This window comes from Coregonus lavaretus (assembly GCF_964263955.1).
Source record: "Coregonus lavaretus genome assembly, contig: HAP1_SCAFFOLD_4054, whole genome shotgun sequence".
In the NCBI taxonomy this organism is placed as follows: Eukaryota; Metazoa; Chordata; class Actinopteri; order Salmoniformes; family Salmonidae; genus Coregonus; species Coregonus lavaretus.
Window position 1 is genome coordinate 11745 of NW_028156739.1, and position 18463 is coordinate 30207.

Consider the following 18463-nt stretch of genomic DNA (forward strand, 5'->3'; position numbering starts at 1 on the left):
ATTATAGATTGTAGGTTTATAGAAGGTGGCAGCTAGATCAAATAAAATACAATAAAATAAAAATGTATTTGTCACATGCGCAGAATACAACAGGTGTAGTCCTTACCATGAAATGCTTACTTACAAGCATTTACCAACAATGCAGTTCAAGAAATAGAGTTAAGGAAATAACATGATAAGAAGTGACTGACTGTGTGTAATAACAGACTGTACCCAAGTGTTTTCCTTTATACTAATTAAAGGAATTCCTTTATAAGGGATATAGCTTGATAATAAAATGTGATTGACAGGCATCTGTAACAGGCTGCATCAGGAATGTGTTTTCCTTCAACACAATGAACTCTATAGAAATCTTGAGTTCAACTTCGACTCGAGTTCAACTTCAACTGTTGCCCACTCCTTCTATCTTGGTTCATGAACAATAGCGCTGTTCATCTCCTCGTCTTTAGAACTATTCTAATGAGTTTGTTCCATTGCACATCATACATCATTTGGATTTTATTCATCCCAAAATAGATGTTTGTTCCAAGAACATTATCCCCTAATGTCTAAAAATAGACTGTCTGTCTGAAATAGACAATGCCCCTCTTTTTGAGCGTCAAACAATGCACTGTGTCTCATGTGAGATCAACTGACATGTCGAGCTATATCGCTATTAACATACACTACATGACCTGCTCATCGAACATCTCATTCCAAAATCATGGACATTAATATGGAGTTGGTCCCCCCTTTGCTGATATAACAGCCTCCACTCTTCTGGGAAGGCTTTCCACTAGATGTTAGAACATTGCTGCGGGGACTTGCTTCCATTCAGCCACAAGAGCATTAGGCCTGGCTCGCAGTCAGCGTTCCAATTCATCCCAAAGGTGTTCGATGGGGTTGAGGTCAGAACCTCCAATCTACCAATGTACTCTACCGATGTCAATCTATCCCCTTTGGCTAACCATGCATAGTAACAGCCCATCTAAGCATAATAATAACCAATACTAATAGTCAACACTAATAACCAACATGTCTAAACTCCACTCCAGGCCATGCATATCAATAGAAAAGTCCCTTAAAGGTTTGAAGCTCCACTCCAGTCATAAAGGGCTCTCTCTTTCCACCACTCTGCCAGAGGCGAACATGACTGATCTTCCGCAATGTGTCAGGTCAGCAATGGCAGAGGCAGCAGTGGCAGCAGATAGCTATGTGCTGGGGGGCACACATGCCGAGCATGGGTGAATGATTGGCATTCCCGTGATCTCCCGCCCTGGTTGGCCGGAGGACTGTTTTAGAAACGGATGTCATGGTTGGACACAGAACTGCTGTGTCATTCGTCGCTCACTTACTTAGACCTTTTGGATGAGTGACTGCAAAGGAAAAGCCTCATGGATTTGTACTGTGCAAGTTCTATGCACAAAAATCATGAACAATCAAGCACTTTGTAGATTTTGTGCAGTAGGTGTTGTAATTCGTTTAGTTGCTTTAATCTTTAGGTCAGCCTTAAAAAGGGTGTGGGTGATTCTTCAATTGATAGTTTAGCCTGTATTCTGCACAACACATCTAAGGCATGATTTCCTGTGGCAACTAGAGGTTTTCTTTTTTCAAAGTAGTATACGCACTTCCAACAAAAATCCACAGGTGCAGGGAACAAATACTGTTATGGGGAACAATACGTGCTGTAGCATGCCATACACTCTAAGCAGACCCTGCTTGAAAGGTTTATGAGAATTCTAACAGTTATTTTTCACCAGAGTTGTTGTCGTGTCTGTCTTAATGATTTGTTTCTTCCTGTTTTGAGTACTGTGTAAACTTTTTTTTTAAACGTGTCATCTTTAGAACTTGGGAACTCGTCAGGTTCTTTCGTGTTCCGAGCGGCTTAAACACAGTGAAGGCAGGCCACACTTAATGTGTTTCTGGGATTAGTAAAGGTGAGCGAGAGAGAGAGAGAGAGAGAGAGAGAGAGAGAGAGAGAGAGAGAGAGAGAGAGAGAGAGAGAGAGAGAGAGAGAGAGAGAGAGAGAGAGAGAGAGAGAGAGAGAGAGAGAGAGAGAGAGAGAGAGAGAGAGAGAGAGAGAGAGAGAGAGAGAGAGAGAGAGAGAGAGAGAGTGAGAGAGAGGAAAGGGAACATCATTGTCAGTGGTGGAAAAAGTACTCAATTGTTCATACTTGAGTAAAAGTAGAAAATGGCTCAAGTGAAAGTGAAAGTCACCCAGTGAAATACTACTTGAGTAAAAGTCTAAAAGTATTTGGTTTGAAATATACCTAAGTATCAAAAGTAAATGGAATTGCTCAAATGTACTTAAGTATCAAAAGTAAAAGTAAAAGTATAAACCATTTCAAATTCCTTTTAATAAGCAAACCAGACGGCACAATTTTCTTTGTTTTATTTATTGATGGATAGCCAGGGGAACACTCCAAAACTCAGACATAATTTACAAATGAAGCATTTGTGTTTAGTGAGTCTGCCAGATCAGAGGCAGTAGGGATGACCAGGGATGTTCTCTTGATAAGTGTGGGAATTAGACCATTTTCCTGTCAAAATGTAACGAGTACTTTTGAGTGTCAGGAAAATGTATGAGGTAAAAAGTACATTATTTTCTTTAGGAATGTAGTGAAGTAAAAGTAAAAGTTGGCAAAAACATAAATACTAAAGTAAAGTACAGATACTCAAAAAAAGTATTTTTACTTAAGTACACTGCTCAAAAAAATAAAGGGAACACTTAAACAACACAATGTAACTCCAAGTCAATCACACTTCTGTGAAATCAAACTGTCCACGTAGGAAGCAACACTGATTGACAATACATTTCACATGCGGTTGTGCAAATGGGATAGACAACAGGTGGAAATTATAGGCAATTAGCAAGACACCCCCAATAAAGGACTGGTTTTGCAGGTGGTGACCACAGACCACTTCTCAGTTCATATGCTTCCTGGCTGATGTTTTGGTCACTTTTGAATGCTGGCGGTGCTTTCACTCTAGTGGTAGCATGAGACGGAGTCTACAACCCACACAAGTGGCTCAGGTAAGACTCCTGAACAGCTAATCGTGGCTACCCGGACCATTTGCATTGCCGTAGACCAGCCAATGATCGTGTTGTTTTTACACACACCTGTAACAGCAGTGTGGGCTAGTCACACACTTGAGGGTGTCTGCTCCCATGACTCATTGTCTGACACTGTATGTGTCAGTTAGAAACTTTGCTGGAAATTCCCTGCCCTTCAACTGGAATGGATGGAGCAAGCGGGAGATTGCTCAATGACGTGCTGTAGTAATTGCAGCAATAATTCTGTGTTTCCTCATAAGGTTCCTGTCATAATTGAATACAGGAATTTTAACCAAATAAACAACGCTAGCCCGCACTTGTCTTGATCTGAGACCTGTCCCAGAATCATTAAAACGTACATAAACAGTCAGTCGTTCTGTATTGAAATATGAATACATGGGAATATCCTATGTCATTGGAGTAACAGAACAAAATACCACCCCAACACATTTCATGTGATCCCTATCTATTGTTTTCGGTTTGAATGTGAAAGGCCATCCAATGATGTGAGAGCCCATAGAAGGAATCAATCCCATCCAAATCCAACCCTATCCAATTGCATTCCTCTCCATCCCACCTTATTGAATTACTCTGTATTCCATTCTGTGCCACACTATTCAATACCGCACCATCCTATCCCATTTGATATCACCCCTTTAGAATTCTACTCTCCTCTACATGGTTCTATCATGTCCTGTTTCAATCCCATGCTATCCCATTGTCCACTCCAAGCCTCAGGACAGAAACCCAGTCCTCAGTGAGATGGCCTCTCCTCCTACCCTCTCTTAGAAGAAGTCATTCAGTGTAGTAATGCTAGCCTGCTTTGTCTATCACATAGCTCCATGAAAGCTCCTTCCTTCCACAATTACTTTTGTGTTGCTGTTATTTAGAAAGCCATTTATCATAGTGTGCTGAACACGGACAAGACAAGACACAGTCCCTCTTTAGAGTCAGGATGTATCCAGTTCTACAATTGGTAGTTTGAGTAATGTCATATGTGTATTTTGACCAAAAACAGAATGGGATTCTATTGTGTCTTTCTTGCAGCATTGTTCACAAATATCGTCAATGCTTCCCCAATCCTCACACAAAGTATAACCCATAACCCATGGGGCTATAACTTTGGTTAACTGAAGCCTGCCCGAGTCTGCTGACAGCAGGAATTTTTAAGACCAGCGATTTTGGATTCCACTAGAACCAGGAATGGCTCCTTTCAATGTCCATAATTTCAAAGGGACACAACACTGACATTCCTTTGGAAGTTCACAGGAAGTCTGCCACAATGGGGGCAAATGGCCAGAGGCTCAGTGTTAACCAGTGGAGACGAACAGTGGTGAGGGTCAGTGGGGGGTGGAAGAGGAAGTAGTGGGGAGGTGTTAAAAACAAACAATGCTTTTAACGGGGGTGTCCACTGATCACCACTGTCCACATTCGAAGGGGAAACTCAAACATGCCTTTAATACCTTGCTGACCGACCGCCCGGCTCTATTACAAATATTACAAATGGCCACCCAGACATCCAGACAACTTGGCTGCGTTTAAAAAAAGTATGTTTAAGAATACCCACCACCACTCAAAACATGTGGAATGTGTGCTTTAATAAAGGGGGGACAGTGAATCCCAGAGGACACACACCAGAGGAAATGCATTATCAAGATGTTGGATGTAGGTTAAACAGAGAGTAATGAGCTCTGGGCCGGGTTCAGCAAGGCACAACGTTGTTGAATGTATTATGTAGCATCTGTGCGATTCAGATGAAGGAATCACATCAGTTCTATTCATGACATTTCTATCTGCAAACTTCCTTGTTGTTTGCCGACTGAACGTGGCCCTGATGAAGGCCACTGGAAGGAAATATTGGGACTGTTGTTTTCACCTTCCCAAATTTGAAAATGCCAACACAGTAAGTGTTTATTAGGTTTGCCTGGGAGTTTTTTATGTATTGCCAAGAATACCCTTGCTTCCAAAGACCTGATTCTAACATCAGAAGCTTCATCCGATAATCAACATTTCCTTCAAAATACGTAATGGAGACTTGAGTTGTTGGTTCGGCTTCCTCCCTCCCCCAGCCTCACCTTAACCACAAGAGGTAAAAAGAAAATACTAAACTTTCTCAGAACAAGTGCCTGAGGCTAGTTTCCACATACCGGCAGAGCGGTTGGCAAAACAATTGACTAACTATGCGTTTTGAGTTTTCAGTAGTCCTTTGAAGCTTCTGGCCCGTGTTTTTGGTTTGTGAAGGGTCAGTAAAGAAAGGAGAAGGGTCAGTATGTATTTGTCGATTACACAGTTAGCTTCGGGCTATACGCAACACCTACACTCATTTGGGGGCCAGTCTGAAAGGAAGAGTCTGTCTACATTGCCGTTGGGTCCATAGGTAATAAATAGCTCAAACTGGCCTTTGGGTCTTCAAAGGCACAAATATGGCCTGTCATATCGATCTCTGTTCCCCCTTTGGGGATGGCTGATTTCTCCAGAGAACACCATCCAAGATGGCGGTTTATTGTGCCTTTATTGTGCGTTTAGAAAAGTTTAGGAGCTTTGTGGCCTCAAAAAATGCCACTGAAATTGTGTTCTTGGTTCATTGGGCATTGGAGGCAAATTATGTTCATTCATGAAGCATGCTAAGCCCGTGTCTCATTCCACAGGTCCTCTGCTCCTTCATACACTACATGACCAAAAGTATGTGGACACCTGCTCATCGAACATCTCATTCCAAAATCATGGGCATTAATATGGAGTTGGTCCCCCCTTTGCTGCTACAACAGCCTCCACTCCTCTGGGAAGGCTTTCCACTAGATGTTGGAACATTGCTGCGGGGACTTGCTTCCATTCAGCCAAAAGAGCATTAGCGAGGTCGGGCACTGATGTTGGGCGATTAGGCCTGGCTCGCAGTCGGCGTTCCAATTCATCCCAAAGGTGTTCAATGGGGTTGAGGTCAGGGCCAATCAAGTTCTTCCACACAGATCTTGACAAACCATTTCTGTATGGACCTCAGTTTGTGCACAGGGGCATTATCAATTATCATGGTGAAACAGGAAAGGGCCTTCCCCAAACTGTTGCCACAAAGTTAGAAGAACAGAATAATCTAGAACGTCATTGTATGCTGTAGCATTAAGAAATCCCTTCACTGGAACTAAGCAACAGGTGTGTTTGAAATAGCAGAGTCCACTAATTTGAACGGGTGTCCACATACTTTTGTATAAATAGTGTATTTGTGATTTTAACCCATAGTCCAGCAGGTGCTACTGTTTGGAATTCTCTACCACTCTGGATCATGTAGTGCTTTGGGCACAAAGCCTTTCTATGTCCTGGTCACGGGGAAGACTGAAGCCACAGATTCACAGACAGCTGCCTACAGTATATACTCCTCAGCCCCCCGCACCTCTCTGATTCAGAGGGGTTGGGTTAAATGGGGAAGACACATTTCAGTTGAATGCATTCAGTTGTGCAACTGACTAGGTATCCCCCTTTCCCTTTCTGTCCTGCTGAGATGCTCATCTCACATACAAGTCAATGGCTACACTCATCACTAGATAACTATAGTTTAGTTGTGTAGAGTCCTCAGTGGCGATTTTAGCATGTAAATCGAAACAGTTAATTCAGCCTCATTTACTGCTTTAAAAAAATCATAGCTGATATGGATGACTTGCTTAAACAAATGTGGCTTCTACTGACAATTGAGATGTACAAACTATGGCATAAGGGATACTATGACAAGCGGATAAGAGGCAATCCGTAATTTCGATTAAGACATTAATGAGCGAGCTAGGACAGACGTAGTCAATATAACTATTTGTTCAGCACTTTTGAAATGTACAACAACAGAATTCAGAACATGGGCCGTTCTTACAGTGTTCTCCCTGTACAACAAGTCAGAACCGTAGGATAAATAAAGGGGGCATATAAGCAGACAATTAAAGCTCTTACAATATTTGATGAATGCATTTCTCTAAAACAGGTTATAGGCTACATGTGCACCACCAAGTCAGAACAGTAGGCGAAATTAAGAGGGGAAAATAGACCAAATGATTAGGCCCCACCTGCCCTGAATGACGGGTTGCCACTGAGTGTCCTGAATCTATAGGATATTTCATTAGCTAAATCCTATAGCCTCATATTGACTGAAAGGTTACATGCTCAGTTGGTTACACGCAGGGACGGCTTGTTCAATAGGGCGATATGGGCGACGCACTGCCAAACGGGAAAAGGAAGGGATTTTTTTTCTAATCAATTATATCACGGCAACAGCAGTTATCAGTGTTCACGTCTGATCTGCCAGCCACTAAATGTCAAATCAGGCTAAAGTCGTGCTTCAAATGGCCCCGCCCGTTTTTTGGGCGATTTCAGTCAGGTTGAAAATCGCCCAGAAGTCTCTCATAGCCTGTCATGTAAAATCTATTTTTTTCAAATTTCAAAGCTTTCAATACATTCTCTATGGGTGTCTGTGGGCATGCACTTACGCGCTTTCGTCATACGTGACGTAACGTTGAACGTAACTAAGACAATGGCGGCTAACAGCGTCTATGTTGCGACCTGCAGTGTGGCGTTATTTTATGTTTTTAATTTGTAGACTTAGTTTACAAACATTCTGCAAACATTCTGCTTTGGACTGATCTTCGGTTTTGGACTGATCTTGTTGATCGTGTACATACCCGCTACGAACGGACTAAATAATGAAAACGCTGCTGGCAGCGGAATCCCAATACAGCTGGGAGACTTGGCTGGATGACAGAGTCCCGGACAGAGAGGTGGAGCCGGCCGGCTTCACCCTGGTCAGAGCGGACCGCGATCCTGGTAAGAGAGCGACTCTGTACCCCGACATTGAACTGCTTTCTGTGTCATTGAACCTTACTATTGTTGATAAAACAAGTTTACTGGAGAACGGAGACCAAGTAGAGACTTTTGGACAAGGTGGATAATTGTATAATATAAGGCAGTTTATTCAGAGGTAAAGATATCTGGAATCGCGTGCACGGACCCGTTCGTCAAACTCGTAGGGAGTTTATCAGAAGAGCCCCTAAACATTGTGTGCTGACATTTTATACAATAAAATGAAGTAGGTTGAATCTAGTAGTTCTGATCTTCTGATTGGTCCTGATGAGTTGGGCGAGGTCACCTCCAGGCTAGTGTCACTGTTGCATTGGCTCTGAGTCGGGTTCTCTGTCTTCAGATGTTCAGCCTAAGAGAAGAGGATTTGTGTGTGTGTGTGTGTGTTTGTTATCAGTGTGTGTGTGTGTGTGTGTGTGTGTGTGTTTGTTATCAGTGATGATGTGTGTGTGTGTGTGTGTGTGTGTGTTTATCAGTGATGATGTGTGTGTGTGTGTGTGTGTGTGTGTGTGTGGGTGTGTGTGTGTGTGTCCTCAGGGCAAGAACTCGTGAGTTGGAAGAACTGAGAGACCTATTACAGTAAACATTATATATTTACTACGACAGTACATTCAACCAAAAGCTAATATAACAAAGGCATCAGAGATTATTTATAATCTGTCACAGAAACTGGAATCCATCTCCCCAGATCAGTCAATAAATGCTTCTGGTATTGACTTATATGCTGCCCCTGTCTTCATGTTGTTGCTGGACATATCTTTTTTAAAATGTGTGTAGGTCACCTAAATCATCAGAAAAATTGCCCCTCCTGAGAATTTTTTCAGGAGCCGCCACTGGTTACACGCACAGTTGCCCTTGAATGAAATGTGTCAAAACAGATCTATAGATTTATATTCCTACACACTTAATATCTGCAACAGTACAATATCAGACAGACAACGAGAGATGTGAGGAAAATGTAAATGTAGAATATTTACTTTAGTCTTAGACACTGTCAGCTTGTTATCATCTTTATAACATGTTATTAACATGTTAGGCCTATGGTACTCCTGCCTGCTGATTTCCCTAGAATTAATCCCCGATTTTTGTTTATTATCAGGAACAAATGTATAAGCATTAATGTTCCAACTCCATGACACGCCATCCTCATGGTTGAGTAGAACTGCAGCTATTCAGTTCGGCCTCCACCTCCCCCATTGGAAACGTGTGGTTTAAGCGTTCGATCCCGGAGGGACCTCGCGCACTCACATTCCTGGCATTCTGACCTCAGTCTCTCTACTCAGTTACTTATTATCGCTCTGCGCTCGACAACCATGTCAGTGTTGAGCAAGTTCCGAAAGGAGTAGACCACAAAACTCGTTGTGGAAGGATGAGAGCTATTTAAACGAAACATTGTGGATTACTTTGATTTAATTAATTTTTGTAACGTTTTTCTTTTCTTTTTTACGTTTCCCTGGAATGCGAGCGTGAACTGGTAAGAATTGTTACATTTGTGTATGGGAAACGGGGACTTTCGGCTACGTTGTAACATTTAAGCATTGAATTGTAGCCTAATACTCGACTATTGTTCTTAAACAGAAGTTCACAGAAGTTATATTATATTTCATAACACTACACCATGAGTATTCGTTTGTTCCGTAGTTGGTTCCTATTCCTAAAACGGTTTCTAGAGCTATGTGCTTGGCTCCCCTGTTAGAATGGAATTTCGACGCAAGTTTTCCCTTTGTCGCAATGTGACTTGTATGACTTTTCACGACCAACAAACATTTCATCATAATATTGTGAATTTAACTCATGTAAAATGGGCAATAATTGTTTTTGAAAGTGAAATAGTGAAGGGCATACCGTATTAATTGACACAAGGCAATGCATTGAATGACATCACTCAAAAGTAAGGAATAGATTGTTGATTTATACTTGACACTTCCTGTAGGCCTTGATGAATGTGTGGGCTTACAAAAAATGTATATTAGTAGTTTTTTTGTAGTCTACAGTATTCTACAGTAATGTTTTGGAGGACCACACAACATTTGCGTGATAATGTAAATTATTGACTGGCCTCATATGTTAATGTTGTATATGATCAACTATCCAGTTTTAGGGGTAGGCTAACTTGAAAGTTCTTATTACCTGTATTCTTATTGATTCTCATTGTTTTTCAAATTCCAGGTTCACGGTCATCCATAAACACCTCGTCTTTACTGATCACTAGATTCGAACAACAGAACCAACATGGCATCCACAGAAGAGCCATCTGGCACGGTCCTGCACCGCCTCATCCAGGAACAACTACGCTACGGCAACCCCACAGACGCCCGCACCCTCCTGGCCATCCAGCAGCAGGCCCTGCGCGGAGGCAGCGGAGGGTTCCCTGGCGGAGGACCTGGGAGCGGAGCAGAAGAGGGCCCCGGTCGAAGCCCCCGCTCCTCCCTGGAGAGCCTCACCCAGGAGGACTCCTCATTCCTCCAGCTGTCCGCCCGTCAGGAGCCCCAGGGCCAGGAGCACCATGGAGACTACCAGCACTCGGAGAGCAGCTACCAGCTCTACCAGCTCCACGGCGAGGAGCTGCCCACCTACGAACAGGCCAAGGCCCACTCCCAGTACCTGGCTCAGCATTGGTCGACCACCACGGGCCCCCACAAGCAGCTCCGCGAGGGGACACTCCTGCGCGATGGGGACTACCGTGCGGCGGAGGAGGAGCTGATTGAGTTGAAGCGAGGGCACGTGCGGTCGCTCAGCGAGCGTCTCCTGCAGCTGTCTCTGGAGAGAAATTGTGCCATGGCGAAGTCAGAGGCGGTGAAGAGCTCCTCACATAGCTACCCAGAGCTGGGTTACTACGCACCCCCACAAGGCCTCCAGGACAAACGCAGCCCACACCCAGAATACTCATCGGTTACCATCATGACCCAAGGTTATATGCCCATCCACGCTCAAGAGCCCCAGTGTGTGTACAGGGACATGCCCCAGCCACTCCAGATCCACCAGCACAGGTACTAAGGCATTACAGCAATCGTGTGTGTGTGTTGCCCATACAGTGAGATCATGCAAAGGTGTACCAATGGTTTGATTGTCATTGCCCTTAATCAACAGCCATCACACATTTCATAGTGTGTTAATTTCTGTGGGCAAAGCTGTACGCATAATGGACTTCAAGCCATGTGTCATTGGCTATGTGTCATCGGTGCCTTGCATTCCAAACCTCCTAACAAACATTGTGAATCATTACATGCGCAGGTTGGAATTCCAATTGCCTTTCTGAGAACACTTTACAAGCCAACCGACCTAGGGTGGAGTTGATGTGTTCATTCTAATATAGGGTGGTTGTTATACCTGGGAGGCCTAACAAATGTAGGTTGTTCACATGACCACGGTTCTATGAGCTAAGGGGCTAGGGTAGTCATACTCATTGAAAGACCGTAGTAGTTGTACATCTTTGGATATCTAGTGAGATCAACAACACACGTCCCTCCTCACAGGTATGCGGCCCCAGCCCAGCAGCAAGCGGAGGCCTGCTACGGCGTGTTCACTAGTCTGCCCCCTGGTGGCGTGGAGGAGCCCAGGCAGACGGAACTGCTGATGCTGGACAATGAGAGGCTGAGACAGGAGCTGGAGGGCCACCGAGAGAAGGCCTGCCGCATCCACAAGGTGAGAATCATTCTCCTTTTAGTCCCTCTCGACGATGGCGACACTACATTGGAATGGTTTGTGCTGCAGGAAGGACTGATGTTAGTTTTGGAGGACCGATTCATGAGATACAGGACAGGTGCATATCAGACTTTCTTTCACATTTTCCTTGGTCACCAATGCATGATGAACTTTGAGTTGCACACAACACGTGTAACTTCTCAAGTTTGCATGCCCACACTGAATAGCAAAGTACTGAAGTCCGCAACATGTGCCACTTAATGAAGGGAATTGAGGAAACACAAGCCAAATAGCAGATAGCTTGTGTACAGCTACCCCAGACACACTGTATATGGGTAATCATTACAACAGCTGCTACCATTGGCTGTAGATAGAGACCCCATAGAGCCCAGCGGCTGTTACTGTGTCCACACTTCCTGCATTGTTCTGCAGACGGAGGACGTGTGTGTATGTGCTTGTGTCCTTCCAGAGAGGCCATATATTTTCGGTCCTACCCAGGGCATGTCAGACAGCAGTCGATGGGGTTGTGACCCCTGGCTCAGAGTGCCGAGACAGAGACATTCTGCTAGACGTGGCAGGTGGCAGGTCTACTGTGTGTTGAATTTGAAAGGACTCTATTGTACTTTCATCCCACTGCATTTTCACTTTTCATCCATCATCCTGTTGTTTTGTTTTTTTAAACTTTCATCCTCTTTTTACTTTCATCCTCTTTAAACCCCTGTTTGTGTTCATCTCTTTTGTAATGTTTATTTGATTGAGGCCCAGGGCCCCTTTTATTGGCCAGCTCATAAAATGTTCCTGACAGAAATATTTACTCCCCTTGACAGAACCCCATGCAAGTATGCTATTGTCTGCTATTATACATCAAGATGGTGGCAACAACACTAACTGATAAGACGTCACCCATTTCTCTTGGTAGATGCCATAGAGCTAGATGGAGGACTCTTCTTTAAAATGGTGGAAGCCCTCGATGGCAATGTCCATGCTAAAACGGGTTATGTCCATCTTTCTATCTCTATGGTAAATGCATAGACACTGCTGCTCTCCTGTGGAGTTACGTCACCCCGTCCCTCATGCTCCCTCAGCCTTAAAGAATGCTAATTAGTGGGGTTGGAAAGTTTCCCCGGACTGTTGGGCCACAGACCTGAGTAGACATGCCCGAGGGGCTGCTGTAATGGTGGGCGTCTCTACTTCTCCACTTCTTTGCCTGTTTCTGTTTCCACAGCACAGGCACAGGCATGCACACCTTTCCCACACTGGCAACCCGCCCAGACCTCTCTCTCTGTCTCTGTCTGTGTGAGTGAACTACCCACACCTGGAAAACAAGCGTGGCTGTTAGCTCCCAGGAATGCAGATATAAATCAGTCACACACACACAGGGAGTGGTGTTTGCTCAAATTCCTCTGTATTATACTTGTGTAGTGTATACTGTATATACACAGTATGTAGGCTATGTGCCCACATGTACGGAATGTGCTCCCAGGTATATTTATGAATGTGTATAGACATGTCTATGTGCTGTACTGCATGTATACAGTACTATGCCTGAACCAACCCCCCCGATCTCCAAAACATAAATACACTACCAGTCAAACACTTGGACACACCTACTCATTCAAGGGTTTTTCTTTATTTTTACTATTTTCTGCTTTGTAGAATAATAGGGAAGACACCAAAACTATGAAATAACACATATGGAATCATGTAGTAACCAAAAAAGTGTTAAACAAATATATTTTATATTTGAGATTCTTCAAATAGCCACCCTTTGCCTTGATGACAGCTTTGCACACTCTTGGCATTCTCTCAACCAGCTTCACCTGGAATGCTTTTCCAACAGTCTTGAAGGAGTTCCTACATATACTTAGCACTTTTTTGGTTACTACATGATTCCATATGTGTTATTTCATAGTTTATTCTACAACGTAGAAAATAGTAAAAATAAAGAAAAACCCTTGAATGAGTAGGTGTGTCCAAACTTTTGACTGGTAGTGTATATTAAACCAACAAACAAGATGGCTGACCAAAAATGTCCTTCCTTCTCTCTGTCCATTCAGTTGGAGCAGGAGGTCCAGAGGGTTTCGGAGGCCTATGAGACTCTGCTGCAGGGCAGCTGTAAGAGGGAGAGCCTGGAGCAGACCTTGAGGAGCAGACTGGTGGACAAGATCAGCAGGCTGCAGGACTTCAACAGAGACCTCCAAGGTAAGGACTACAAATACCACAAGCTCTCTGGTTTGTTAGACATTGACTGGCCAGGCTTGTTTGTATTTCGTTTATGCCCTGAAACTGGTCCAAAACCATTTTTGAGGATTATATTGGTTTATATTAGTGTGGGACTGGTGGCATGGAAACCTTTTCCCAAATCAGTTTTAGTGTAAGTGTATAGCAGTTAAGAAATGCTTCCAGTTTTCCTAAACTTTTAAATATTTGCATTACAGAAAGCCTGGCGAATGCCAGAACACACGCCGCCAAAGATGTGGAAGCTGCCGAACACAACCAGCACATCATGACCAAACTGCTCGAGCAAAGTAAGTGTCACCCATTCCGTCTCTCTCACACCACCCCGAGTCTTAGACCTTCAGCCATGTCACAGGATTGGAGCATAGCACTGAACCCTATACCCAAGCTACATCCTCTATGCAGGAATTTCCATTGCATAACCTCCGCTTATCTGGTGAGAACGCCTCAACAGTAAACACAGGTAGTCTAGCGGTTAGAGCGTTGGGCAGTAACTGAAAAGTCGCTAGTTCGAATCCCAGAGCAGACGAGTGAATTGGTCCATGTGCCTTTGAACAAGGCACTTAACCCTAATTGCTTCAGGGTCGCCGCTGATAATGGCTGACCCTAAACTTGACTCCCCTCTCTGAGGGTGTCTCGGGAGTTTGGATATGGAAAAAACACATTTCCATTTCACACATGCGTATACTACACACTTCTACATGTGTGAACTAGGGCAAATATAAGCACCCACCTAACCATTATAATTTATTGCTATAGGAAAGGGAACTACTAATGAGAAAATACCATTGAACTAACATCAGGTTCCTGGTGGTTGTTGATTTACGTTGTCTATTTAAGCAGTGGGCCTTTCCCAAGGCTTGATGAGAGATAGGGTTGGAGGAATGTTTCTTGTTAAGTGGGTCAAAGGGATGGGGGCGTGTACCTTCCTGTTCCTCCCCCTTGACATTCCACGAGTGCTTGGGCAAATGATGGCTGAATCCTGGGACGTATTAGCGGGGTTAGAGCGATGGTGGTGTGATGGCTTAAGACAGTCTAAGCTCTCATTTTCACCTTCGAAATAGCTCCATGTGGCCTTAGACTGAGACTGGTTTTCATGTCTCGTGTCCAGCGCAGTACACAACACTAGCTTTTCACTGATGTATCTCCTAAATGTATCCTATGTGTGAATGTTGTACAGTTTGTAGCTTTTTGGTTATACCATATCTAACCTTTTCCCCCTCTTCTCTTCCCCTCCCCTCTTCTACTTTCTCCTCCCCTCTTCTCCCCTCTTCTCTTCTCCCTTCTTCTCCTCCCTCTCCTCTTCTACTTTCTTCTCTTCCCCTCCCCTCTTCCCCTCTTCTCTTCTCATTCTTTCCTCCCATCAGACGAGGAGCAGCAGTTTGAGCGTGAGCGCGCAGAGCGAGAACTCCAGCGGCTCCGTAACTCCGCCGAGGAGCAGGGCCTGAGGGTGGAGCAGCTGGAGGAGGCCCTGGAGGCCCAGCGGTGCAAGGGCCGGCAGCTGGAGGAGGAGCTGCGGCGGAAGCGGGCCTACGTGGAGAAGGTGGAGCGGCTGCAGAGCGCCCTGGCTCAGCTGCAGACCACCTGCGAGAAGCGTGAGGGCCTGGAGATGAGGTTGAGGACACGCCTGGAGCAGGAGCTGAAGAGCCTGAGGGCGCAGCAGAGGCAGTCTCACCCACCGGGCGTGACGGTGGGCTCGCTGCACGAGCATCTGAGGGAGAGAGAGGAGCGTATCCTAGCCCTGGAGGCGGACATGGTGCGCTGGGAGCAGAAGTACTTGGAGGAGAGCACCATGAGGCAGTTTGCCATGGACGTGGCCGCCACCGCCGCCGCTCAGAGGTGAGGGTCAGAGGTTAAACGTTAGGGGATAGATCGCTGAAGGGTTGTGTTCTGTATGCACATACAGAAGAAAACATTTTCAAAACATGTAGTCTAAATACGTTTTTATACTTTACATATTTCCTGCATCCATTTCCTAAAGGAATGTATTTTCTCCGTTCCAGAGACACAACCATCATCAACCATTCTCCCTGCCACTCTTCCAACAACAGCTTCAATGAGGACCTGCCTGTAGCTGACTACAGAAACCAGGAGATGGAAAACCGGTATGAAGATGACGCATTTAAAAAAAATAAATGATTCTTAATTTATAATATTGCTGTTATGACACTTTCTATGCATCTAAGTCTAATGTACTTTGTTGCATCAGATGGCAATGATCAGAGAGACACCATTTGTCTAATCTGACTCCATATTTATCTTGTCTATAGGATCCGTGCTCTCTACACCCAAATCCTGGCGAAGGATGCTGTCATTAATATCCTCCATCAGCATTTGCACCAGGAACAGATCAAGAAGGATGGCTCTTGTCTGCCCACCACCACGTACACTCCTGTCAGCACGGCCAGCTACACCAGCATAGGCAAAGGTAAGGATGAGGGTCAGAGATGAAAAACCTCATAACACCTTGTTAACTATTACTCAAGGGGTCCCTCAGGGCTCTGTTCAGGGGCCACTGTTGTTCTCTACATACATGCGACATAATCAAATATGAAGTAAGGAGTTATTGTCAAAGATAATTATAATGGACATTGAAGTGGATTGAGGATAGAATGAGAGCACCTGTTTATCAATGAAATGCGTGCCAGTGGCTGATATCTTTCATGTTCTGTGTTGTAGGTAAGAGTCTGTCAGACGACCAGACTGCTCTCTCTCCTCTCCTGTGCTCCTCCGCAGCTCACCCCAGCCAGAACTGTGGATCAGAGGATGGAGCTAAGGCCAAAGAGCCGGCCACTGGTTGTAAGGTCAGCATTGGTGAGTAGTCTACACACACACACACATTCACCCAAACCGTTCTCTGTAACTGCATCACATGCTGTGCCAGGGCAGTCATTAATTTACCAAACATACCCCCATAGAACAAGCCAATTGGCGATGGCTCTGTAGGTCAGAGGTCATCAGTGGGCTGCCGGAATGTGCTATGTTGTCGCACCTAGCCCCGAGGATTGACTGCACTCATTTACCTGAATGGATCATCCCAATGTGGAAACGTCAGCATGTTTCTTTGGTTTCAGATGATGTACTTTAACTGTGGATAATTTTTCCACTGCTCCCACTCCTAACACATTCCTCTAATCATTTGCCCTCTTCTGTTTTCAAGACGACGCTGCTGCACAACAACATAATGGGTTCAAGGAGGCGTTAAGAGGCCCGGATGACTTGGAGGCAGAGGCAGTGGAAATATTCATTTGACGAAGTCAGACTTTTGATCCTTGACGAGATTCACTCGAGGGGTAGTGAACTCTCGGAAGCTGTGCAGAGCAATGGTCAGAGTTCCTCTGAAAAACGGACAGAAGACAAGAATGTTGAAGAATGAGAGGGGAATGTGTGGAAAAAGGACTTGTGTTTTCACATTTAGAGGGGAGCGGTGCTCTTTCTCTCTTAGCCAGGTGGCTGCAGGCTAGCCGTCTTGGTATATGAGACTGTGAAACTTTCGAGGTACTTGGGACAGTATTTCAGTTTTGTAACGGGAAACATACCACTGTACTGTCAGTGTATGTCAAAGTATTTATATTTGCTGTGTACAACGAGTTCAGGAACTTCATATTATTTTTAAAAATCTGATCCGTTTTTTCACGTTCCCAAATATTAACTGAAAGCTTCACGCTTTTCCAGATAAATTCTACAGACAAGGTTATCTTTGTGGACTTTTGACCGGCATTCCCTCCCCACGCAAAAATGTGCCCACAATCTGGCCACATTCCTGTGCCATGGAATTCTTCAGAGTTAGGAAAACAACTCTCCCATCTCCATAATTTAATAAAAATGCCAAGCAATCTTAATGTTCATATTTTCATTGGCCGTATTCCCTAAGCCCCAGTAGTCTTCTCTGCCACTGGAGGCTGGTGGCACCTTGATTGGGGACTGGGTCGTGGTAATGACTGGAATGGAATGGTAACAAATACGTCAAACACATGGTTTCCACTAGTCTCCACAGGTTTAGATGTAGTCGTGATACAGTATGCAATATATAGTCTGGTTTTTCAATTCCGATTTCTAAACACGAGGTCGGAGAGACTATTCTCAACCGGGGAGGGTGAAGAGTTTCTTGTTTTATTGCTTTTCACCAACTGTTATTTTGTATTATTATTTTCCAAATATGTTTGTATTTCCTGATGTGGTGAATCCGCTGGTCAGATTCACCATATTGATTAAGCTGCAAACTACACCATTTGGTTTTCGTTTAATGTGAGCCTTTTTCCGAACTAACAGGTTAATATATTTTATACAGACGTTTCTATAATTATTTTAGATATGTATTGCTATGAACAGGATGCCAAAGATTATTTTTGTGTGTGTTGTAATTTATGTGCAGACAATCATGGTTATGTCCAGCTGTCCAACAGACAAGGCGTTGACCTCAAGCAAAGACATTTCTGTGAACTCCTAACAATATGAAGGTTGTGAATTTGAATTCAAACATTTCATAAAGCAATAAAATATAATATAATATATAGCTCATGTTACATTGACATTTTTTCTCCTTTTGGTTGGAGTTCAAATTTTCAATTGAAAAATGCGAACTATGTTGGCGGGTCTTTTGACAAACCTTTTCTTTCCCTCACTTTACCTCTTGTCTTCGCTTGACACGTTAATTCCTCCCAGAGAGGGAGAGAAACCAAGCAAGAGAGAGAGCATGAGGGCTCTCGTTAGTTA

General features: G+C 44.1%; 1 protein-coding gene across 1 annotated transcript; it reads left to right on the top strand.

Moving 5' to 3' along the window:
- Positions 1–9102: 9102 nt before the first annotated feature.
- Positions 9103–18263, top strand: LOC311126022 (angiomotin-like 2a). Its single transcript, XM_084200054.1, has 10 exons — positions 9103–9338; positions 10034–10854; positions 11341–11509; positions 13567–13711; positions 13948–14037; positions 15115–15586; positions 15751–15852; positions 16018–16175; positions 16427–16561; positions 16908–18263. The coding sequence occupies exons 2-10, from the start codon at positions 10097–10099 to the stop codon at positions 16997–16999; spliced, it is 2121 nt and encodes a 706-aa protein (XP_084056180.1). The 5' UTR covers positions 9103–9338; positions 10034–10096; the 3' UTR covers positions 17000–18263.
- Positions 18264–18463: the final 200 nt, after the last annotated feature.